The sequence below is a fragment of the Elephantulus edwardii genome, unplaced genomic scaffold (assembly GCF_000299155.1).
Source record: "Elephantulus edwardii isolate Elephantulus edwardi_28Jun2011 unplaced genomic scaffold, EleEdw1.0 scaffold00089, whole genome shotgun sequence".
In the NCBI taxonomy this organism is placed as follows: domain Eukaryota; kingdom Metazoa; phylum Chordata; class Mammalia; order Macroscelidea; family Macroscelididae; genus Elephantulus; species Elephantulus edwardii.
In genome coordinates this window covers 2742009-2767901 of record NW_006399839.1, presented here as the reverse complement: position 1 = coordinate 2767901, position 25893 = coordinate 2742009, and the positions used below count along the sequence as shown (strand labels likewise).

General features: G+C 43.6%; 1 protein-coding gene across 1 annotated transcript in view; it reads right to left on the bottom strand.

The window, feature by feature from the left end:
- FBXW8 (F-box and WD repeat domain containing 8) overlaps window positions 1–25893 on the bottom strand; it is a 144371-nt gene that overhangs the window by 3954 nt on the left and 114524 nt on the right. The window contains exon 8 of the mRNA XM_006890494.1: window positions 16294–16421. Coding sequence (XP_006890556.1) covers window positions 16294–16421 — 128 coding nt within the window. The remainder of the gene's footprint in view (window positions 1–16293; window positions 16422–25893) is intronic.

Genomic DNA, 25893 nt, shown 5'->3' with positions numbered 1-25893 from the left:
AATGGCCCCTGACAAGACCATCCCACACAAGGAGCGTCATACAGCCTGTTCCAAGGATGCAGCACTCACAACTGATGCACACAAGATCCACAGCTAAACAAAAAAGGAAAATGAGAGTGCAGTCTAGGAGACTTCAGTAATAATCAGAATCCAGTAGAAATGCATATTCTCAAGGCCACACATATGTAGAGCCAACCACGAGTTTAAGAATGTGACTGTATAGTTTACTGAGAAGAGCAGTTAAAATAGAAAAGTTTTCAACTTAAATCTCTAGTTACATATATTGAATCAAAATCAATTCTTAGAGCTCAGAGAATTAAACATAATTGAACCTATAAAAACTTCAGAGCAGGTAAGACCTTTCTAAGCTCTGGGACACTGCAAATCAGGAAAGATAAATGTACATTTAGAAGTTTCGTTTTCCCCATCAAGGCAAATATTAAACTAGGAAAAATTACTGTAACACAAAAACTAATTACTTAAAATTAACAATAAAAACAGCCTAATATGAAAATGGAGAGGGGGAGATTGAAGCGGTTTGTAGAAAAATACTAAGGGTTTTTTTTAACCATGTAGAATGTTTATCAAGCATGACTGTAAAAGAAATTAGAAAATAAAATCCGGCACGCCACTCTGGTGGTGAGAAGGGGATTTTATACCCTGGCATGAGCACATGTCTCTCTCTGGGAAGTGATGTGGCAAGATCCAATCAAATATAACCTACACTCGCGCCTGACCCCACTATTCCACATGGAGATGCTGATCTGTGATCACTCTACACGTGCGTGCACACGAAAGGCTGCTTTCAATAGCAAAAGGTAAAGACTTCTGTTTCAGGCAGCTTGTTAACTAGGTAACCTGACAAGGCAACTTCTGTGAATCACGTCAGATAAAATACAACATCCTTAAATTCACTGCTGAGTTCACCAAACAGGAAGCTTTCCTGGGCTCCAAGTGCTGGCAGGTGGGGTACCAGTTCCAAGACCCAGGGGTCTGCTTCAGAAAAAAAGCCATATAAGACTTATATGAATCACTGTATCATCCCAGAAATTATACTCATTAGTTACTTAAGTCTCAGAGAAAAGTGAAAAAAAAAATTAATGAGGGGTTTGAAAGCATGGAAGATGGCCAGTGTGTATCCAACGGAAGTCTCAGAAGGGGGGGGGGGTATATGCTAAGAGGCAATATTTAAACAATTAATAGTTGAGATTTCCTCCAACGTAATGAAAGGCATCACTCCTGGTCAGTGAGTGCTAATCAGAACACATACGTAAGTGTATCGGGCACAACCTGAGGAACACACAAGTACCTATTAAGGAATTAGACTGACAGGAAAAGCTGAGAAGCCACACTCAGGCTGCATGAGTCTGAATGACCCGGTGCGCACGCCCTCATTAGCCAGCCCCATGCCTGAGTGCTAGTTAAAGCAATTACAGCTCAGCCATGCGGCAGCACGGTCCTCGTTAGCAGACAGACGGGGCGGATCTACACGGACCGGTGGTCGCAGACCTCTGCTTTACAAAGAGCGTGGCCAGCACTGACCAGGTGTCTGTGCGTGACACCAGCTGCTCGTCAGTCCCGGGGGCGAGAGGCACACAGGAGGCAGGGTACACCTCGCTCTTACTCTTGTGTGCCTCTGAAGGACACTTGGAACGTGCATGTTATCTGCCTAAGTACCTTTTTGAAGGTCAGTCTGGAAGGACTCAAACTCTTAGGCACAGTTATTCTGGAGAAGAGACACGTCAGGGAGGCCGTAGAGGCTGTCACGCTGTCTAAATGTTTATAGGACACATTCCTGACCAAGGGGGGCCCAGGGGTCTTCTAAGGGGCAGCCCAGGCAGTAGACACACAGGATGTTTACCATTCCTCCTGCAAGGGGTCTGCATGCCTTATGCACACACAGGCACATACTCTTGTTTCAGAATGTTATTGATCTGCTTTGGCAACTTGAAGGAAGTTTTCTACTTCGCACATAAAAGGTCAGAACTCAATAAATTCAACTCGGGGAACTCGGGGGTGGGGGCGCCTAGGTACAAACCAAAAAACCAAACAAAAACACTTGGATCCACACTCAATAATATCCTTGGTACCAAGAATCCACAAATCAGGAAACACACTGCAGTGGGTAAGTCTGTTGTGAGGGAGCTCACTGAAATGCTTGAAAAGCGACGGTGTCAGTCTGAAAACTAAACTGGGTCTGATTTAGGCCATGATATTTTCAATTACTTGCCACATTATCTGAGAGTTGGGCAGGGAATAAGGATGACAAGAATCATCAATGCTTCTGGTAAGAGCACTACATATGGACAGCCAAAAGAACAAACAGGTATGTCTGGGAGAAGGTACAGCCAGAATGCTCCTTGGAGGCAAAGATGATAAAGCTTCCTTTCACACACTTTGGGCTAACTGCTAAGAGAGGCTATTCCTTGAGAAGGGTCGCCAAAAAAAGAAAACGCTCCTCACTGAGACGGACTGACACAGTTACTGCAGCAATGACCTCACGTGTGTCAGAAATGATGAGGACGGCACGGGATAAGACAGACTTCAGATCGGCTATTCATGGAGTCACTGTAAGTCATACTCAATTACAGGCACAATTGCAAACACAGTCAATCCACCAACTGCTTTAAAACAAAAGAAAAGCCATGCTGTTAACCATGGTGACCCGCTATTAAGTTTCCAGGGTGTAAATCTTTATGAGGTGAGGAGACTGCCCATTTTTCTCCTGCAGAGCAGCTAATGGATTTGAACCACTGACCTTTCTGTTAGCACCCTATGCTACCAGAGTCCCTTACTGGTACCAGAAGAGAGACCCTCATCCTTGCAGGTGAGGCCAGGGAACTGACTAGTCTATGCTGGGACGCCAATGACAGAAAGGGTGGACTAGAAAGATTCAGAGAGAATGAAAACACTAAATAAAGTTGGAAAACTCAAGTCTTGCTCTGCATCTAGAGAGACTTCTCTCTAGACATTATGGGTCGGAGAACTAAGAATGGGTGGATGAGAAAGAGGCAGAAAAGGGATTCTGCCTTCTGGCTGTGACTGTGCCGCTTACTAACGGGAACTTGAAAAGGATGAAAATTTTCAGTGCGTATTTGGTTAATGGGGTCTATTCTCTGCCATGGTGACTTTCATAAAGAGCTCCTCTGCTGAATATTTATACTCCATCATTTACAGTTTGGCTGTTAAGAAGACAAAGGCAAACACAAATTGGGTCCAGAAGTTCAAAGTTTGCCATCTGTTTTCCTATTGTATTTAGATACCAGCATGGTGGCTTCAAGCAAAATAAACAAATGCACCACAAGATACCAGTGGTCATGTATTTTGTATCACTAAGGAAAACGAGAATGGGCCAAAACAGACTGGAGCGTCTCTCTCCACAGGAAGACAGCAAAGGCTTTCTGGGACATCTCCTCCCTGGCTTCTGGCTGACAGGCAGAAATGACAAACAACATTGGGGGTGGGGAGACAACAACGAAGTCCACACCAGCCATTCAGATTCCTACCAAGGAGCCAGTATCAGCACACGTCTTGACGATGGCACTGACCTGCTGCGCAGTACACCTTGGCAAAGCCTGTCACCTCAGCACTCAAATGCACACGCTACAAAACAGGTAGCCCAACAAACGGGCACCCAGATATGCCAAGTCGACCAATTCCAGGGACAGAGAGAAGCCAACGGTGGAGATTGTGAATCCCAATCTAGTGCCCATTTCATCAACTTTGCCCACTGAAAAGAAAAATAATTGGTCCGAAAGCTGTAATTGTATTATGTTTAATATTCATGGCTGGGCTTGGAGGACGGTCCCTGCACCCCTCCCTCGCTCCAGCCCCTCTCTAATGAAAATCACACCATAGGAGTCGGCTGTAGCCTGCCAATTAAAACAAAAGACACCAGAACCTTCCAAAGACTCCAGCAGAGGAGCAGCCATCTGATGGGCAGGGAAAAGTGCTGGAACTGAGAGGGAGGCACGCTCTGCTCAGTCCTGTGCTAAGAGCTCTGACTAACTTATTACAGCACTTACAGATGGAGCAAATACAACATTCACGCCCCACGTACCCCGTTCTCTGATGGCAGGCTGCAGTCCTCGGAGCTCAGCACAACTTTTCTATTTGTGAGGACAAGGAGTAGTAAGTCCACTCTGGGGCTCCTAACTGGGGGTCATAACTCGGGCCCACTTCCCACTGGTGTGGCCTGAATGGTCCCATGTGATAATCGGGCCAACGGTAGTTGATGGCAAAGTGGAAAGCCTACTCAGGCTCTGGCCTGGGAGTTTCATTAAGCAGGACCTGACCCTTGGCTACATTTCCACCCAGAAAACAAAGAGGACGAGCAGTAAGGTACTAAAATGTAGGCTTTTCTTTTTATGAGTGAATCAATCAAGAGAACTTGTTATTTTTTTCCCCTTTTAAATCAATACAGGATCCTTTTGGTCTCATCGAACCTAGGTTATTAAAGAGGATTTTAAATATAACCTATATACCAAAATCAATAGCTTTATCTACATTGCACTGATGAGGGTCTTAGGTGAATGATTCATTTGAACGAGCGACTAGGAAAACATGTATTTTCAAATAGAAGTGCCAGGTTTAATCCGGCATGGCTAAGCTCGGAGCGACCTCTCTGTTTCAGAGCTGTTACCTCTGAAGTTTTATTTGTTTTTTTCAGCACATTGCCCCCAAATCAGTACCGCTCGAGAAACAAGCCCCAAGCCAGTCACTGGCCCTTTCTAGCTCTGTGTCCTCGACGAGGCCTGCGCTGGCTGGTTTCACAGATCTCTGCTAACCCACACGTTCTGTGATCCACAAGCCAGCCCCATTGAAGTGCCTCTGGAAGTGAGGAAAATACACACAATGCCGGGAAAATCAGGAACATGACCCCAGATTGGAACCACTGAAGGTTCCATATGCCTGTTCCGCACATGAAGACTCTAACACAAGTTTTCCACTTTCATACACAATGTTAATGTTCTGACATTTGGAAGCATACTGTATCTTAGTGAAATGGGGTGAGAAGAACGTAATCAAAAAGCTGTGGATGATCAATACAGTGAGGTACTGGCAGAAGGACAGACATTTAGATTCACTGACTAGATGTGAGAGCCCAAAATACACCTTCACATCTATGATCAAATGATGTCTGCAAAGGGTGTTAAGACAATTCAGTGGAGGAAAACTTGTCTCTTCAACAACAACAACAACAAAAAAAAAGGAGGGTAGCTCTGGTGGCCTAGTGGCAAGGAGCTGCAACTACAATCCCAGAGGCTCACGGTTTGAATCCACCAGATGCTCTGCCGGGGAAGGAGGGACAATCTCCTCCTGTACCAGTCAGATCTGATTTGACGGTACACTCACACACAAAAATAATAAAATAAAAAAAATAAATAAATTTAAAAAAAAAATGGGACTGGACCTGCCCCTCACACCATATATAACATCTGACACCAAACAGATTGCAGACTTCAATTTAAGAGACAATACCTTTGAAACAAGCAGAGGCGTTCTTAGGACCACAGATATGGCATAAATATATATACATGCATATTTAAACCTTGCTTTGTTCTGACGACTGCCTCCTGGTCCAAGTATACGTTCCACATTAGGATGATCAGGTGTTCTGGGATTCCCATTCTTCTCAGAGTCAGCCACAGTTTGTTGTGATCCACACAATCAAATGCCTTCGCATAAGCATGTGTTTCATTGATTATGCAAAGGCGTTTGATTGTGTAGATCACAACAAACACAGACAGGTACTCCCTGCTTTCAGCTAAGATCCGTCTAACAGCAGCTACAATATCCCTAGTACCACGACCCCTTCTAAACCCACCCTGGACTTCTGGCAATTCTCTGCTGATGTGCTGTTCCAGTCATTTTTGGACAATCTTCAGTAGAGTCTTGCTTGCATGTGAAATCAATGAGATTGTTCTATAGTTTCCACACTCCGTTGGATCACCTTTCTTTGGAATGGGAACAAATATAGATTTCTTCCAGTCAGCCAGCCAAGTGGTTGTCCTCCAGATTTCTTGACACAACTTGGTGAGCACATCTAAGGCAGCATCTGTTGGCTGAAATACGTCAATTGATATACCATCAATTCCTGGGGCCTTATTTTTTGCCAATTCCTTCAAAGCAGCTTGAACTTCTTCATCTCAACAGGCTCTTGCTCATATGTTGTTTCATGAAATTTTTGAGTCTGCCAATTCTTTCTGGTACAATGACTCTCTATCCTCTTTCCATCTTCTTTTAATACTTCCTGGATCATTTAATTTTCTGCCCAAAGCATCCTTAAATGTAGCAACTCGAGGTTTGAATTTGTTCTTCAGTTCCCTGAGCTTAAGAAATGCTGAGCGAATTTGGCCCTTTTAGTTTTCTGACTCCAGCTCCTTGCACATTTCATGGTAATATTTTACTCTTGTCTTCCCATGCTGCCTTTTGAAATCTTCTGTTTAGCTCTTTAATATCTTGAATTCTTCCCTCTGCTTTGGATTCTCAGTGCTCTGGTATAATATTCGGTCTTTTCTTTCTCTGTCTTTATAATGACCTTTTGTGCTCTTTTTGGATGATACTCTAGATATCCTCCCACAACTCATTTGGTGTTCACTCACTGGTGTTCAAGCCCTCAAACCTGTTCCTGAGATGGTTTTGAAATTCAGGTGGGATAGACTCAGGGTCATATTTTGGCTCCTGGGGATTTGGTTTCATCTTCCTCAGCTTCAGCTTGAACTTGCATATGAGTAATTGGTGCTCTGTTCCACAATCAGCCCCCGGCCTAGTTTTCACAGCTGATATTGGGCTTCTCCAGCGGTTCTTTCCACAGATGTAATCAATCTAATTCCTTTGCATACCATCAGGTGAAATCCATGTGTAGAACTGCATTTATGGTTCATATAAAATGTTTTTGCAATGATTAAGTTGTTGATTGTGCAAAATTCATTCTATCCTCCAGCTTTATTTCTATCACCAAGTCCATGTTTTCCAACTACTGATACTTTTTCCCTGTTCCCAACTTTTGCCTTCCAGTCACCCATTATTATTAATGCATCTTGATTGCATGTTCAATCAATTTCTGACTGTAAAAATTGGGAAGAGTGTATGCCAGGGATGTGTCTTATCTCCATGCCTTTTCAACTTATATGCAAAACAGATTATCCAGGAGACTGGGCTGTATGAGGAGAGGTGTGGCATCAAGATTGGAGGAAGATCTATCAACAATCTGCATTATACAGATGACACAACCCTGCTTGCTGAAACTGACGAAGACCTGAAGCACTTGCTGCAGAAGGTCAAGGACTACAGCCTCCTATATGGACTGAAGCTCAACATCAAGAAGACAAAGATTCTCACCACTGGGCCAATTGGCAGCAGCAGGATTAACAGCTTTAGTTTGCTTGGCTCCACAATTAACACTCTTGGCATCAGCAGCCAGGAAATTAAAAGAAGTATTGCGATGGGAAAGTCAGTCCTCATTATTCTTCAGTACTTTGGAGAGGTCCCTGTCACTCTGGATACTAAGGTGTGCATGATACAAGCTATGGTCTTTGCAGTCACTTGCTATGTATCAGAAAGCTGAACAATGACTAGGGAGTATAGAAGGAGAACTGATGCCTTTGAGCTGTGGTGGTGGTGAAGAGTACTAAATATACCATGGACTGCTAGGAAAATGAACAAGTTCATCCTAGAGAGGGTTAAACCAGGCTGCTCCTTGGAGGCAAGGATTCTAAAGCTTTGTCTGACATACTGTGGACACGTTGCAAAGAGGAACTGACTAGTCCTTGGAGAAGGACATCATGCTTGGGAGGGTGGAGGGACAGCGCAGGAGGGGAAGACCCTGATGAGGTGGATTGATTCAGTGACTGGGGTAATGGGGGTAGGTGTGTCAGAGACAGGGAGATTGGCACAGGATAGAGCAGGGTTCAGGGCTGTTGCCCACAGGTTCGCTATTAGTCACAGGCAACTCGACAGCACATAACAACAACAACAATGTGCTTCAGTTGACATCATGCAGAGACTGGAAAGACAATGAAATAGATAAATTATCTGATGAGATTCAGATTCTAGATCTTACAACTCAGTAAGGAGACAAATATGGGCAAAAAACTGAATAAGTATACCTGCAAAGGAGACAGAGAAATGGCCAGTAAGCACATTGATAAGCAGTTCACCACAGGCTAGGAGGTACGTGCATACGAATGAAAACCACAGTGAGACATATACTACTTTACACTTGCTGTTGTTGTGTGCTGGTGAGTCAGAACCAACTCATAACTGACCCTCCAGTGGAACTGGAGTGACTGTAAATTGCATGGAGCAACACAAAGCAGTTGGTGGACTTGAACCACCTGCCTTTGGGTTGGCAGCACATCTCTTTATGACTAGGTCACCAGAGCTCGCTGTCACACTCACTAGGATGAAGAGAATCAAACACAGCAAGTGTTTATGGGATGTAACTAAACTGGAACCCTCATGTACTGCTGGTGGTGATGTAAAACGGTACGAAACACCCCGACTCACTGCTACTGGGCTGGAACCAATTCAACTGCATGCAGTGGCTTTTTGGAAGACTGCCCATCTTTCTCCATCAGAGCTGCTGGGAGATTTGAACCACCAGTGAGGTCTTGCCTTTGGGTTAACAGTACAGAGTAGGCCACCAAAGCATCCTCTGAGAGCGAGTAAAATGGTGCAGCTGCTTTAGAAAACAGTCTGGCCGATCCTCAAATGGTTAAATACAGAGTTACCACATGACTTGCGATTCCACTCCTAGGTTTATACCCCAGAGAAATGAAACTATGCTCACACAAAAGCTTGTACATGAATAATAATAGCATTATTAACAATGCCCCCAAAATGGAAACCACCAGCTATGCATCAAGTGGTGAATGGATAAACCAAATGTGTTAGTCATATAATGGACTATTATTCAGCTGTGAGAAAAAAAAGAACGAGGTACTGGTTAAGTGCTACAATGGATGAACCCTAGAAACACTCTAAGTGAAAGAAGTCAGGTACGAAAGACCATAGGGAGGCAATCCCCAGTTACAAGTGCCCAATGCATAGACAGCTCCTATTGCCCTTTAATGCAGGGCTTCGAACCAGTCCTGTCATAGCTCGCAAAGCCAAACAAGCAAACTGGAACTTGCCAGGGCCGCTGGGCCAAGGATAACTGCAGGGGGACACTCAGGAGCAGCGGGCCAGGAAGAAGTGCTGGGAGTCCTTTCAAGACCTGATACCTGAGGCTGGATTATTGGCAGGACTGTGCAGACCCATCTCTGAAAGGCTGAATTACTGTTATATGCCCTCACTCACTCTGAAATAACCAAACCAGACAACTGCTACGCTAAACACATTCTTCATCACCTTCACTTGCTGCACAAGCAGCTTTTAAATCATGGAGAAGGTTTTGAACCTTTTCTCACATAAAGTAAGGCTACATAAGAGCAATCATGGAGAAGGTTTTGAACCTTTTCTCACATAAAGTAAGGCTACATAAGAGCTATATACACCTGTTCTGAATGACCTACAGGGTCTCAAAGGTAGTCAGGAAAGGATCTTGTTCACAACTCAGGGACTGCTTGCACTATATGAATGGACTGTCAGAATTGGCAAATTCAGAGAAAGATTAGTTCTTGCAGCTTGGAACTGCAAGAAGGCCCAAGAAGAGCGCACGCCTTTGGACTGTGGTACTGGCAATGGTTACTGACTACATCATGGACTTCCGAAAGAACAAACTATGCTGTCTTGGAAGGGCACCCAGTGTGCTCCTTAAAGGCAAAGATGATGAGACTTTGTCTAACACACTTTAGATATGATATCAGGAGAGGCTAGTCCTCGGTAGGGGACATCACACTTGGAAAGGCAGAGGATCAGAGATGGCTAGGAAGACCCCCAACAAAACTGAATGATCCAGACCACGACACTGGGTTCAAGCACAATGAGAGTGAAGGATGGTATAGGATGGGGCAAGGTTTTGCTCGCTGTACATGGGTTAGTATGAGGCACACATGACTGGATGACGCACAGGTGACTGGATGGCACCTAACACAACAGAGCAGGTGGGACTGAGGCAGTACAGAGTGACTGCTGATGCGTATAGGGTTTCCTCTTCACAGAGATGGAAATGTTCTAAAATTGACTGTGGTAGTGGTTGTGCAACCTTGTGAACTGAACTGGACAATTTAAGTTGGTAAATTGGACAGTATGTGGATTATCTCTCAATAAAGCTGCCATAAATTTTTTTTAAATTTTATTTTATTATTTTTGTGTGCGTGTACCGTCAAATCAGATCTGACTGGTACAGGAGGAGATTGTCCCTCCTTACTCGGCAGAGCATCTGGTGGATTCGAACCGTTCGCCTCTGGGATTGTAGTTGCAGCTCCTTGCCACTAGGCCACCAGAGCTCCCCTTGCTATAAAATTTTTAAGATGTGAGAAGGGGGGGGGGTTGTTGGGTCAACGAATGTTGCCGTGGCAACCCAATCACAGGCTGCCATGTGCCCTAACCATCAACTCTCATCAGCCGAGCGGTGATGAGCTCCTCCATGGTGGAGCCTTTATTTCAGTGGAGAAGAATGAGATTAACAGATAGAAAGCTGAGAATGACAGAAGGGAAAAGGACCTCTGAAACACAGCCCTGCATTGCCAAGTTCAGTGTTTATGGAAATCATTTCAAAGAAAGTAGGAGCTCTGAATCTGACCAAGATGGAGTCAGCCCGTTACTGCCTAGTCTGTTGATTCCACTCCACATCCCTGGACAAATCCAGAGAGCTCACACGTGAGGACGGTAGGAGTCAGCTCCAGCAGGCAGACTGGAGGAGAGTCACGCATCAGGGTTAAGTTTCCGGTTCCCCACACTTCTCTCACAGCTTTGCCCTGGGTCAAGCTGGGGTGCTGAAGGCTGAACTCCAACAGGAAGTCCACTCTTGAGACCAGAGGAACCAGGTAGTTTCCTGCAGTACGGGATCTCCCAGCCCCTCTCCCCTCACAGAGCTGTCTCAAGGGCACTCATCACCGAGCTGCACGGCGGTGGCACAGCAGGCAGGGAAAACTTGGGAGAAAAGGCCTTTTATTAGGCCAGAGGACCAGGAAGAAGAGCCCGTCTAGGCTGGAAAGAAGGCTGCCAGCCCAAAGGCCACCCATCTCCAGCAGTTCGAATCTACCAGCGGCTCTGTGGGAGAGAGAAGGGCAGTCTCCTCCGGTTATGATTTACAGCCCTAGAAATCCAATGGAGGCTCACTAGGAGTCAGGACTCAGCAGCAGTGAGGCTGCAAGTATAGGACTTTCCAAAGAGGAGGAACCTGGAGAACGGGATCCTGTAATGCTGCACACACACTAGGTACAAAAGCAGTGGAGTAGAGACCATGAGAACAGAACACATTTTAAACTGCTACCTAGTCTCAGACTAGGGTGCTCTGGTGGCCTGGTAGTAAGGAGCTATGCTGCAATTCCAAAGGCATGCAGTTCAAATCCACCAGATGCTCCACGGGAGAAGGATGAGCAGTCTCTTCCCATGTAGTTGACTGTCTCTGAAAACCTACCGGAGGGCTCGCTATGAATGAGCTCGCTGTGACTTGAAAGCAAACAGCAACAAGAAGTCTCAGACCAGGCCTGTAGCATACGCCTTAGACCAACTTAGAGCACCGCAGGCTTTGGAAATGGAACTGACATTACAATTACCAGCCACAGAAGGCAAGACTGAACTTGCACCCTGAACCTAACCAAAGTGAATACTTGTCTTAACAAAACTGCTCCTGTTTACAACAAAAAATTCTCCAGATGTAGCCAGGAGATCAGGAAATGCACTGGGAAAGTCTGCAGTCAGGGACCTCTCCAAATTTCTGAGGAGCAATGATGTCAGTTTGAGGACTAAGGTGCACTTGATTCAGGCAATGGTCTTTTCCTTGACTTGCTATGCATCTGAAAGCTGGACAATGAATAATGATGACAGAAAAAGAACTGATGCCTTTGAGTGATGATGCTGGAGTACTGAGTATCCCGTGGACTGCAAAAAGAACAGATACATACTGAAGAGAGTGCATCGAGAATGCTCCTTGGAGGCAGAGAGATGACAAAGCTTCATTTCACATACTTTGAGCATGTTGTCAGAAGAAGCTATTCTTTGGAGAGGGATATCATGCTTGGAAAGGCGGAGGAGGGTCTGGGAAAGAAAGGAAGACCCTTGACCAGATGGATTGACACAGTGACTGCAGTAATAGGCTTGAGTGTGCCAGAGATTGTGAGGACGGCAATGGATAGGACAGGATTCAGATCTACTGTTCATAGAGTTGTGATGAGTCACATCTGACTCAGTGGCACCTAACAACAATGGAGTGTACACACTAATACATTCACAGTAGCTAGTTTATACGTCAAAAATTACTTGACAAAAGGACAGGTGAACCAGAAAAGTAGGATTCATTCTCAAGGAAAAAGACAATTAATGAATACATCGTAGGACTTGGTGACTACTTTAAAGCAGCTACTGGAACTATCTGATGCATACATAAAATGGAGAGGAAACGGTAATGTTTTCAGCAGAGAATAAAAAAAAAAGGATTAAAAAATATAACTGAATGGTGAATTTTAGAACTAGGAGGAAAAACCCAACAAAATTATAAAATAAAAAATGGCACTGAATGGACGCTGTAGCAGAATGGAGATGACACAGGAAAAAGGTAGTCAACCTAAAATTAGATCAACGGAAATCTATCCAATCTGAAGAAAATCAAATTTGGGCAAGAAAATGGGCAGAGTCTAAATGACCCATGTGACAGTATCAGGAGGTTAAATATTTGTGTCACTGGAGACTCAGAGGATAAAGAGATCAGGACTAAAAAAAATAAAAAATGGCTAAAATTACTGCAAATCTGGTGGAAAACATAAATTTACAGATTTCCAAAACTGAATTCTCCCCAAAGTGATGTCTTTCCTAAAAACTTTGTCTTAGCCATTCAAGCATCTCACAAATGTGCTAATCTCAGTTATTAGTCCATTTCTGCTTTCACTGAACAACTTCATTTAATTAAAGACATTATAGAGTCCAAGAAGCAACATTATTTTATGTAATATTTTAAAAACACTGCCAATTAATTTTAAGATGCCAGTGATGAAAAGATCCCAGTATCACAGATGTGAAACTGCAAGAAAGAGGAAAAAAAAACAAACCCAAACCAAACAACCCCTCAGCATCTTAGAATGAATAAAGTGCATATGGTGTTAAGTACATGCTAAGTACCAGGCACGGTGCTAAGACACTGTGGCAAATGGAACAGACACAGTCACCCAGTCCTATTACCCTGCGTACATCACACCTCCTGTAACATTACTCATTTCTCATCTTGGTCTCAGAATAGACAAAAAAAGTGTTCAGAAAAACTCACTCATCCATATTGATAAAACTGTTGCACAAAGCCCCTACCCGCATTGTGTGTTCCCTCACTGTGCAGTCCCTCCCTCCCAGGAAGGAAATGCACAATCTAACTATGTCAGGTTAGCGCCTGTCTGCTCATTCTCTGACTTTTTTTTTTTCATTCTCTGACTCTTCAGCACATAGTGTCCCCTTTGGTTCCCTCCCCCTCTTAGAAGAGGAAGTTTTCTTTTCCTAAAAAAAAGGGGGGGGCACGGAACTACACACCAAAAATACTTCATAGAATTCTACCCATGATGTTTTGCAAACTATTCAAGTTGATTTTCTTACTTTAATGAAAAATTATTTTTATTTCAATCTGGGACAGTTTTACATCTCTCTAGAGTTCATCAAGTTATTTAAATAAGTACTAAGAGAATGCAGTGGGAATTAAGTTTTTTTAAAATAAAAAAAATAAGAGATTCTGGTGCTCTTTTTCTTTTTTAAAATTGCATCAGCTATTACGGGGCAGCCAAGGGCAGAGTTCTTTTCATTATATTCAGCCTCCTATCCCATTTTTAAAATAAAACATAAGCTATACATTTACTCACAGCTATGAAGCCTTTGGGGAAAGGCTGGGGTGGGGAAAACTCTCCTCCAGGACATTAAATGCCTTGAGTTCTCATTCTTTCCTTTTTCCAGATGTACAGTTTTTATTTAAAAAGAAAACCAAAAAACAGATTACCATCTGTGTTCCCAATGCACGTCCCAAATACTGCTTTTCTAGGTTCATCATGGATGACCTTCTAGCTAAGACTGGCCGGCCCAGATGCACCAGCAGTGTTCAGATAGCTGGACACACCTCAGGACAGGGCCTGAATAAGCCACTCTGGACAGCCTACTACTCTCCCAACTCCACAGCACCAAGTCTGTTTTTTCCATAGAGGCAGAGATTTTGGGGAAAACCCTAATGTTGATTTATTAATCAAGTGAGCTTTGCATGGCCATAATTCAACTTCAAAATTACTACAGAGTAGGAGATCAAAATCTCAGAGATGAATCTAGTCTACACGGCTAACCGCCTATGCAACCCATAGTCGTATCCACCCTGATGGGAGGTAGAGGGTGGGGGACAAAGAATCAAATTCTTAAAAGGTTCAGACTTACTGGACCAGCTGTGACCAGAAGATGTTCTCAAGACTGTCATCCCAAAGGCACTCTTTAACTCTTGGCCAAATATATCCCAAGATCACCTTTTGGAGAAATATCAGGATGATACACAATATAGAGGCTGGTACCTGTATGCACTCTGCTGTACTGAGGGGGACAACAGGCTACTTGAGGACCACAACAACGAAAAAGAGGGAGCCAGAGATACGACATACTAAGCAGCCCTGCCCCAGAGAAGGCTGACGGCCGCCTTACCGAGGCTGCCCTGTCTCCTAACTGATGACACAGCATATACTGACCTGGCCGTCATGCTCCATCGGGAAACCATTCTTCTAGAGCTATCTAGGCTAGCTGATGGAGAAGGCAGAGGCCTCAGATGAGCACTGCCTGGGTTTCCTGTAACCCTAGATGTGCTCAATTCTAAATGCTCATGGTGCAAACAAGCTCGGACCAGAAACCCCGGTCCCAACCCTTTCCACTGAGGCACTCCAAGGAGCCCTCTGCAATGGGGCTTCTAGACAGAGTGGTCACTAGGTCCCAGAGGGAAAGCCTATCGGAGATACTCGGAGCCTGTCACAGCACAGTCTAGGACACTTACACACAGCATTTCACTCTTAAATGGGTTCTTTCACTTGCTCTCCCCCGTGTGGAGGTCACTTCTCAAGCCTCACTGTTTTGAAGGAGAAGCACCAGGGTTCCATTCTCAAACATCAAGACAGCTGCCATCTTATGAGGCCTTGAGAGGGGGAAAAATGATAGGGCATTTTTGTAAGGTGCACTTTTTGTTTTAGGAGTTGGTGGGGTTGGGGGTCGAGCAGCTAGAGAGGTAGAAAGGTCGGGAGCTGAAAATATTATTTGACAAAATAATTATTTTTGCAAGCTGCTGCACTGGCGGGACAGAGGTCTGGGATTTGGCACGGTGGAGGACCCGCCTCACAATCTGATACCCACCAACGAGCAGACCACCACCTGCAGCCTGGGGCCGGGAACAGGGGAGGGGACCAGTGGAGCCTGGCCTCCAGCCACACTACCTCTCTTTGGGGCACTGGATCAGACACGGCAGATAACCAGCCAAAAAAAAAGGGGGGGGGCGGTAAGGAAAAGGAAAGAAAGGACAAGGGAAGGGGGGAGGATGCAGGGAGGGGGCCAAAACCTAAAATCTGGACCCAGAGGGTCTTTTTGAAACACTTTAATCCTTTCGTGCTGATGGTTCCTGGAGCGCTGTGGCTGGCACTGGACGCTGGACCGGGAAAAGCCGACTCCCTGAGCCAATGCACTAAAGAGAAGGCTGCTAATCAGCTAAATAGAAACTGGAAGCCGTTCGCATCGAGCCACTTCCCCCCGCACCAGAGGGACACCGCAGTGTTCTGAAATACACTCTTGACATCACTTGGCAGGCAATCCTATTTTGTTGAACATGATTCATCCCTTAGGTTATTGTTTTTAATATTAGAAAGTGAGCTTTTAAATGCCAAACAAATTTTGCAGCAGGGGGACAAAAAATATTCCAAGTGGTCTCACTGGACCTTCTACCAACTGCGTCCACCAAATGGCTTAAAAGAAAGCCTTCCCATGGTGCCTGAGAAACGAAGCAGAGACGACGCTACATCCAACTATTACCTAATACAAGACTTTGTTCTCTGAGTTCACAAAGACAGCACTGAGGGACCAGAGGCTGGCCTCAAGGTGGGCAGAGCGGTGGGGTGCGCACAAAGGAACGTGAGCAGGAGAGAGGCTGCACGTGCGCCTAGGCTACCACGAAAGCTGATGCCCACTCAAACTTACCTCCTGTCCATGTTGCCGCTGACCATGAGGTTGGGAGGACTGTCTCGGAGGTTGACGCACGTGAAGTCGCCCAGCGCATTACCCAGCTTCGAGATGCAGCGCTCTGCTTCCAGGTTGCACACCAGGATCTGGTGGGGGGAGAGCAATGGAGGGGCACAGTTACACACCCCAGCTGCAGCCCACACGATCATTTCTGCAGAGGTGGGACGGGAGCCCCATCACTCAGCTCCTGCTGACAAAAATGTTCTGCTGCTCAATGTCCAAGCTCGTGGGGACACAGAGACATGGCCACACCATATGGTCAAAGGAAAATGCAACCCAAGCACTCCTGGGGCAGAAGAACAAACTCACTCATATGAGACAAGAGAGAAGAAGGCAAAGCGGAGAAACGGGGTCTCCTGGCAGACCTTTGGAGTGCTCACGTAGTAAGAGAGATCTAGAACATAGCTAAGGGGCACTGCCTCCTTCTGGTTTAGAATTCATGGGAAAGCTAACCAGAGAGCATGGAGCTGAGCCACCCTGGGTTCTTTCTTTCTCTCTCTTTACATTTAGCCCATAAAAAGTAAAATAGAAACACTAAAATATTTTTTTAAAAAACAGTATAAGCATCTAGGAAGAAGCAGCAAGCATGGTTAACCATCTAGGGACTACTTTAGACTAAACTACAAAGCAAAACACAAATTCTAGCATAGCTGCACTCCACATGCTGATTTTAGACAGTTCTGGGCCAGAGGAAGGAGGGCAAATAAGAGACTTTTTTTCTTGAGACAGAGGATCATCCTCGTTTAACACTTCTGTGCTACCAGCTTCCAGCAAACTTTTCAAACATATGCACACCCTGAATATAAGGAGATATTTGTTTTGTGGCTGGTACAGGGTTTTTAAAAATCTAATTCAATTCAATTAACATTAAATACCTGCTAAGGTAAGTAACTGTTTAGGTGCTGAGGACATGGTCCCGGCCTAAAAAAAATCAGTTCCCAAAGCTTCCTGATTAATACACACAAACACAATTAATACACATGCACACATGCACAGAGGCAGACAGACATGGTCTGAGCATACATTGGACTCCACTGATTGTGTGGTTAACATTTTTAATCAGTGAACTCAAAAGTCTTAATATTTTACAGAGAAACTGCTTCCTCTTAACAAACACACATACAAATGTTGTATCTTCTGACCTATAAATTTATAATTTATCTGTGTACAGTTTGATTTTGTTTTTTTTTTGTGGGGAGTTTTAAATGGTCTCTACCTTGAAAACCATCTGATTGTAAACACATACTTCCAAAAACAGAATCTCTGGATATTGCCAGTAATGCAAACATCGCTATAGGATTAGTTAACACTTTTCACAGGATGACAACTTCTAAAAGGAAAAAGGAACATTTCAAAATGTAAAATGCCTTAATTTATACAGATGAAAGGGGACAAGCTAAAATGCAAATGAAAGTAAATTTCTGTCCAAGATGACTCCAACAATTCTACAACATCCAAAACAGGATTATTATTCCAAATGAGAACATAAAGTTTGCATCTACAGTTAATTTTAAAAAATGTAGTGTTCCCTTTCTCTGTTCACACAACAGCCTTCTGGTCTTGGCATAGGTTTCACATGAGCACAATTAGGTGCTCTGGGATTCCTATTCTTCTCAATGTTAACCATAACTTGTTATGATCCACATGGTCAAATGCCTTTGCATAGTCAATAAAGCATGAATAGACATTCTTCTGGTATTCTTTTTTTTTTTTCTCTTTCTTTCTTCTGGTATTCTTTACTTTCAGCCAGCATCTATCTGACATCAGCAATGATATTCCTGGTGCCATGGCCTCTTCTAAATCCTGCTTGAATTTCTGGTAATTAGTTTTCTGTCCATGTACTGTTTTAGCATTTATTTTTTTATTTTTTATTATTTTTGTGTGAGTGTACCGTAAAATCAGATCTGACTGGTACAGGAGGAGATTGTCCCTCCTTCCCCGGCAGAGCATCTGGTGGATTCGAACAGTGCGCCTCTGGGATTGTAGTTGCAGCTCCTTGCCACTAGGCCAACAGAGCTCCCCTGTTCTAGCATTTTTGAATGATCTTCAGCAGTACTTTGCTGACATGTGATATTAAAGATAGTGTTCGATAGTGTCCAACGCGAATGGCAACAAATAAGGACTTCTCCCAAACCTTTGGCCAGACAGTTATCCTCCATATTTCCTGGCACAGACTGGTGAAGACTGCAACTGTTAATATAAACAAGTCAACTGGTATCCCATTGATTCCTGGGGCTTTATTTTTTGCCAATGCCATCAATGCAGCTTCCACATCCTCCTTCATTACCAGTGGCTCCTGCTCATATGGAACTTCTTGAACTTTTTCAGTGTTAGTCAGTTCTTTTTGGTACAGTAACTGTGTATTCCCTCCATCTTCTCTGATGCTTTCTGGGTCATTCAATAGATTGCCTATAGCATCTTTCAATATTGCTACCCGAAATCTAAATTTGTTTTTCAGTTCCCTCAGCTTGAGAAATGCAAAGTGAGTTCTTCCCTTATTCTCCAACTCCAGCTCTCTGAACATTCACTATAATATTTTGTTTTGTCTTCCTGAACTGCCCTTTGACATCTTCTAGTCAGCTCTTTTACTTTGGTACGGAGAGGGGAACACTACATTAGAAAGGGAGTGCAGTAGGGTTGTATTCTCTCTCCATACCTATTCAAACGGTATGCTGAGCAAATTATCAGAGAGACTGGATTCAATGAGGAGGAATGTGGCATCAGGATTGGAGAAAGAGTCATCAACAACCTGTGTTATCAGATGACAAAACCTTGCCTGCCGTAATTAGGGAGAACTTGAAGCACTTTTTGCAGAGGATCAAAGAATAACAGCCTTTAATATGGACTGGATCACAATGTCAAGAAGACAAAGATTATTACTATTGGACTGATAGGCAATGATGGATAGAGAAAAGATTGAAACTATCAACAACTTCATCTTATTTGGATCCACAGTTAACACCCTTGGTACCAGCAGCCAGGAAATCAGGAGACATACCACGCTGGCAAAGTCTGCAGTTAGATAGAGACTTCTCCAAATTACTGAGGAGTAATGATGTCAGTTTGCAGAGTAAGGTGTGTCTGATGCAGGCCATGGTCCTTCCGATCACTTGCTATCCATCTGAGAGCTATACCAGGAATAAAGATGACAGAAGAATTGATGCTTTCGAATTGTGGTGTTAGAGAAGAGCGCTGAACATCCCATGGGCTGTCAAAAGAACAAATAAATATATCTTGGAAAGGGTGCAGCTGGAGTGTGCTTTTAGAGCCAATGATAATGAGGCTTCACTTCACCTACTTCAGCCATGTTGCAAGGAGGGACTATTCCTTGGAAGCAGAGGGTCGATGAAGAAGAGGAAGACCCTCGACTAGGTGGATTGACACATCGAATGCTGCAAAATGGACTCGAGTGTGTCAGAATTGTGATGATGGCACAGGGTTCAGCTCTGTTGTTCACAGGGTCACTATGGGTCGTACGTGACTGTGGCACCTACCAACAACAACCTACAGTTAACAGCCTAACTGCCATAAAGCCAACTGCTGGAGGGAGAAGAAGCATTAAATAGCCACCTTTCGGTTTCCCATAAGCATACATTCTGTACTGCCATCTAAAAGTAGAGCTCTTAATAGAATTCTTGGGCTCCATATTTGCTTCTTTCCACAAGATTTCAGCATCTGTAGCAAGAAAGGATGCCTATTTAACCCGTCAAACGATCACGGTAAATATAAGAATTTAAATGGGGTCATGTTTTCCAGCAGCTCTCTTCGGACAAGTAGACGGCTCATTTCTGAGTGATATAGTGAGATCCAATCTCCTGCCAAAAAACCTTTCTCTACAGATTCATCACAGAGACATCTGAGTTAGTAGCCACAAGTCAAGTCTTCTCTACAATGTTTAATAATTCAATGAATCAAAACTATCGAAAGAGTACCTTTATCATGATGTTTAGTTAAAGACCACAGAGAGTAGAAAATACATTACCCATCTCCAAGGCGGTTCTTTCCATGTTACAAGTCCCTTAACGACCTTTACCATCCCTTCCTCCCTCCCGCACTCTCTCTCTTTTAATAAGGTTGAGCAAATGGGACTTCATTTTATCTGATTGCCACAGACTAGTGAGATTAATTATTCATGCTCACACTCTCCCTCTTGTTAAGACCATGCATTAGACTAATTTTTCTCTTTATTGCTCTAGTTGGGTGAGTCTCAACCCATGGCCACTTGATTCCACTTTCAGAGGTGTATGGATATGCTGGAAAGAAGGAAAAAACTACCCGTGGCTAAAATCCTGGAGAAAGTGTTCTGCACTAATGCGACCGCCAAATCAATAAATAGATGTTGTTGGGATTTTTTTTAAAGTACTAAGTGTATATTACAAAAGAGGTTAAATAGTGATTACAGAGCAGATTTTACAGGGGGGCAGATTTCTCTTTAGAACGATCTGAAATGCCTACCCTGTTAAGATCAGCACATGTGTCACGAAGACAGAAAGTGTTGTGTGTAGAGTCACAGTGAGGTGGCTTTCCAGCTCTCTGGTTCAAGGTAGATCAAGTGTTTCTTTGTAGGAGCAAGCACTGGCCTCTGAAAACTGCAGAAGAAAACTTGGGTTTCTTAACTAGCTCTTTTCTTAGTAATCTTAAATATATTTTCAAAAATCCTGGTCCCAGAATTTTCACTCCAATTTCTCTGGAATCTCTCTTCAATGTCTAAAAAATGGGTTTCTCGATCTCAAACATGATACACTCTTGGACCACATTCCCATATAACAGAATTCTAGAGTAAAGACACTGGTACCCTGCTGTATAGCCACTTCTCAGTGGTCATAACTTGAGCAGTTTGCTGCATATACATTTAGAACATTCCTTTGTGTGTGAACAAAACTGTTCTGTTCCCTGGATGGGAATAATGTGAAACTTGCCTTTCCCACTGAGTTCTAGGTCTTGAGAGCTATTCTCACAACAGTACTGATAGACAGATCTTGTTCACTTTGATGGCCACATACATCTTCTCCTTGGAAGAGGAGCTAGTTCTTTCTTTTTCTTTTTTTTTTTTATTAACATATGAGAAATAATGTTGTAGTCCATTCAACAACTAGTTGACAAATATTTGTTCATTATTTTCTGTGTCCTCGGGCCAGGAATGAACAGAGATGGTGGGTGACGCTGCCGTTCAGCAGCCTCCGCCTGCTGCCAGCTGAAGCAATCCACCTCCTCATCAGCTGGTGCGCGGCCACCAGCTGTCCTGCTCCTTCATCCATGGGACCTGCTCTCCAAGGAGACATACCACCCTCTCACAGTCAGGTCCTGGTAGCTGGCGGCAACCTCCCTGGTGCAGGCACGGCCTATGTCTTCTAGATGTGACTGAAGCCATTTCACTATATCTTGTACTCAAGATGAGCTTAGAGTCCCTACCTTCCCTAGTCAGAAGTGGATTTAGAACTCCTCTAACTTCTCCTAAGCCTGCTCCTCCCCAGAGCCTCCCCAGTAGCTGCCTCCAGCATCTCCTTCCTTCCCAGGTTCCTCATGGTGGCCACTCCTGGGACAAAGAGTACAGCTGAGGTAGCCACTGGGGCTCCTTTCCCTAAAGTTGGGACTATAAATTTTTCCTATATATCCTCACAAAGAAACATGAACTGAAGAGATAACAGAACCCAGCAGTATTTGGAAAGGAACTATGTAATTGTTTCTTTGCTTCATCTTACCTTCTCATTATTCATGTATAAGTCAAAAGCATTAAGCCAACAACGACCCAAGCAACTAGCTCTCCTCCTCAGAACCCCAATGACTCTCCAAATGGGGTAAAAGGAGTATTAGAAATCTTTCTCACAAGACTACAGCATTTGAGAAATCTCTGTGGACAAATGGACCACTGAACTTCAGTCTCCACCAACCTGAGACCAGAAGAACTAGATGGTGCCCAGCCACCACTACCTGCTGCTGTGATCAGGTTTACATCAGTAGGCTGTAGGCAGATGGGAGAGAAACGGAGAACAAAATTCAAAATCATAAAAAAGACTAGACTTAATGGCCTGATAAGAGTCTGGGAGTCACTGAAATGATGGTCTTTCACTAGTCACTAAAGGTGGCCTTTAACACCCTTCAAGCTTAGAAATCAATCTACTCTTGGGATAAATTTTCAGCCAAACAATAGTGGGCTTATAAAGTGAACAGTAATGTCCTAGAGAATTCGCTCTTCAGAACATTAACCGTATGATACCAAAAGGGCGCTATCTACCCAAAAACAATCCCAGGAGGGAAGGACGAATGGAAATGGGGAGCCCAGGGTAGAGTACTGTTAAACTGAGATTAGTACAACTGAAGACATGGGGGGATAATGTACATAAATTGTTGCATGGAAAACTAATTTGTTCTGTAAACTTGAAGAGGAACCACAATTAGAATTTTAAAACTAAAAATAAAGTGGAGAACGTAAAAAGGAACCCATTTTCTAAATTTTAAATGGATAACTAAGAAATTAATTATTCATTGCTCAAAATATAAATGAAAAAGCTGTGTCAGTGACTTGCTAGGCTTGGTGTTTTTGTTTTGTTTTATCCCTTTTTTTAAAAAAAAGGAAATAACAAAGAAAGCAAAATATCAACTGTTTTCCTGGATATAAGCATAGAAAAAGGTAACAGGTTTGGGAGGAAGATCTGGATAAGGTCCTTGGAGACAGCAGCATCTACCAACTTTTTTCTGGCTCACTAATGACCCCCTCCCCAGCACTAGGACATTCAGTCTTCTGAGAAAAGAAAAGGGGTCCCAAGATGCTAACATGAAGCAAGCAGCCTCCCGCTCTTCCCTCCTCCACCCCAACCAAACCCACTTGTGCTCTTTTCTCCAGGAAGTCCTCAGCACACTCCATTCCCTCTGGTCTTTACTGAAGGTCTACCGACTCCCATGTTTCACCACCCTGAACTGCATAGCATCCTTCTTCTACTGTCCCCTAAGTCTATGATTCTCAGACTCTCAAAGGTAGGAAGTCACCTCAGGAGATGGAATTCAGCAGGCCAGGCCCATTTCTGGAAGTGGCACTGTGAACAAGTACCATTTCACATGGTAAAAACAATTGTCCTAGACTTAGATTCTAGGTTCCCTAGAGTAGACAGCCTACTGTTGATTCACTCGGCATGTATGAAAGGCCAGGCATCTGCCAGGTGCTGTGTTAGTTACATATGCCCTGAAGCTGGCTAAGTGCAACCACTTGTCAAGCATGCAGTGACTAAGTACGTATTCACTATTACAGGAACACTCGAGCTGGTACAGAGACGGATAAACACACAGGAATACCTGAGATTCATTTTTTTGGCTTATCACATTCCTATTCCTGGATGTCTAACCTTATTGCCAATTTGTCAAAATGACAGCTTCATTTTACTCAAAACTGAAGATAGTTTCACAGTGTTCTCTCTATGCAATATTAAAATTCTAGATTCTGTAACAACCAACTACACTAAATCCTAAGGTCCTACTTCGGACAATATGGCAGGTTAGACTACCTGAGATCCCTGCTGTCACAAATAGGGAAAATGCTAGCTAAGACTCTTTCTACTAAGCAGCATTTTTAAACACACTAACTCTCCTAAGAAGCCACAGAAACCCATTTTCTCCCAAAATGCAAAGAACACAGCTATGTGGAAGACGAGTGATCAGTCAAGCCCAGGATTCTCAGAGCAGCTCTCTCAGAGTCAGGAGGCTACAGGCCTCAAGGAAAAGAACAGTCTGTGGCCTGCACCAAGTGGAGCCGTAGAACTGAGACCTCTCCTCCAAGTCGGACCATCCAGCTTCAGTAAACAGTAAGCTAGGGGGAAAAAACCCAACTCCTTACAGTACCAAAGAGTCCCTATTAGAAACTCATCTGCCTCACGTTCAGCACAGATTGGGAACCTCTGCCCTCGCGGGTTCAGGGTCTGAATCTACACACCTGCAAAACCAAAGGACCTAAGCTCAGTAATTCGTTTTCTCTCTCTTCAGCCTAATAACATGCTTCGAGATACTTGACAGAATCATTCTGAGAGGAAGACTCTTGACCCAGAGGCCTCCTAAGAATACTACATACAAAGACAAGACCAATCAAATATGACCATGTAATAAAAAAAGAAAAATACCAGATACAGGAAGGAAGTACTGGTCGATACTTACAGAATACAACATAAGCACGAGGAAAAACAGTGACAATAACGAAAGAAGGTGACAGTCAAGAGTAGAAAAAACTGAGCAGATCTGAAAAACAAAACCATGTCACTGAGCAGATCTGAAAAAACAAAATCATTTCTAGAAACAGTTGACTGGTGAAATACACAATAAATTATACAGTTTCAATATTATTCAGAGTGCAACAGAGAGATGGAGATGAACGTGGAGAACAGCACAGGAGAAACACTGTTCTGACTTACGCAGTCTTGAGGCAAGGGCAGAAAGAACGAGAGAGACCATGGTCAACAAGGTAAGGGTAAACATTTTCCACAGCCAAATGGAAATAAGGACATACAAGACAGAAGGAAATTCACACTTACACACACTCTAAGGAGCTCTGGAGGCACAGGGCAGCCTGTACCCAACTGTTAATAAAAAAAAGATCAATAGTTCTCACTCACCAGCTGCTCTGCAGGAGATAGAGAGGCAGTCTTCTCCCATAACAATTTACAGCCTTGGAAATGGATGGAGGGTGACAATGAGTCAGAATTCACTTTATGGGATAGTCACTTCAAGTATATTACAGTGAAACTTCAGAAAACTAAAGACAAGGACAGTTTAAGTGAAGGGGGGGAAGGTCCAAAAAAATAATGACAGACTGATAGTCAGCTTCTCAGTTAACATCAATGGAAGTCAAAGCCATTAAGACCTTCAAAAGCCTGTCAACTGAAAATCACTGAAGCATAAAAAGTTTATTATTTTTAAATGTATACACACACATGAAAAGACAAACTGTGCTGGGAAAATGTGCTATCATGGACCTCCCCAGAGTACTAAGAAGCAACGACATCAGTCTAGAGACTAAGGTGTGCCCGAGATATATATACACACACACACACACACACACATATAACAGACCCTCACAAAAGGAATTTTTAAGGCACGTGCTTTTTGACTATGGAAAATCATTCCAGAATAAAGGATCTAAGATGCTGACAAAAATAATGAATAAAATATTGTTTCAGGGAAACACGTATGAAAGTACACAAACATCTACATAAAACCACCATAATATGCTGAATTTTACAACAACCCAGCAGAACCTGCTTTCTGGAGCAGTTTCCAAATGATGGTGACCCTCCCATGGCGAAGGCTGTCAACTGTTAACAGAAGGAGACAGCCTCTTCTTTCTCCTTTGGAGCAGCTGGTGGATTTAAACTGTCAACCTTTTGGTCAGAATTCAACCAGCATGGAACAGACTATGCCAGAGGAGGGCCCCCTGATGCCGACTGAGGAGAGGTAAATAGTCTGGTCATTACTTTTCCAAAGGGTGTGGTCCCACAAGAGACGTAGCCCGTTTTGGAGTGAACTGATGTTCTTCTGGATATTTGTACCATGTGTGACACACAGGAGGGGCTGTTT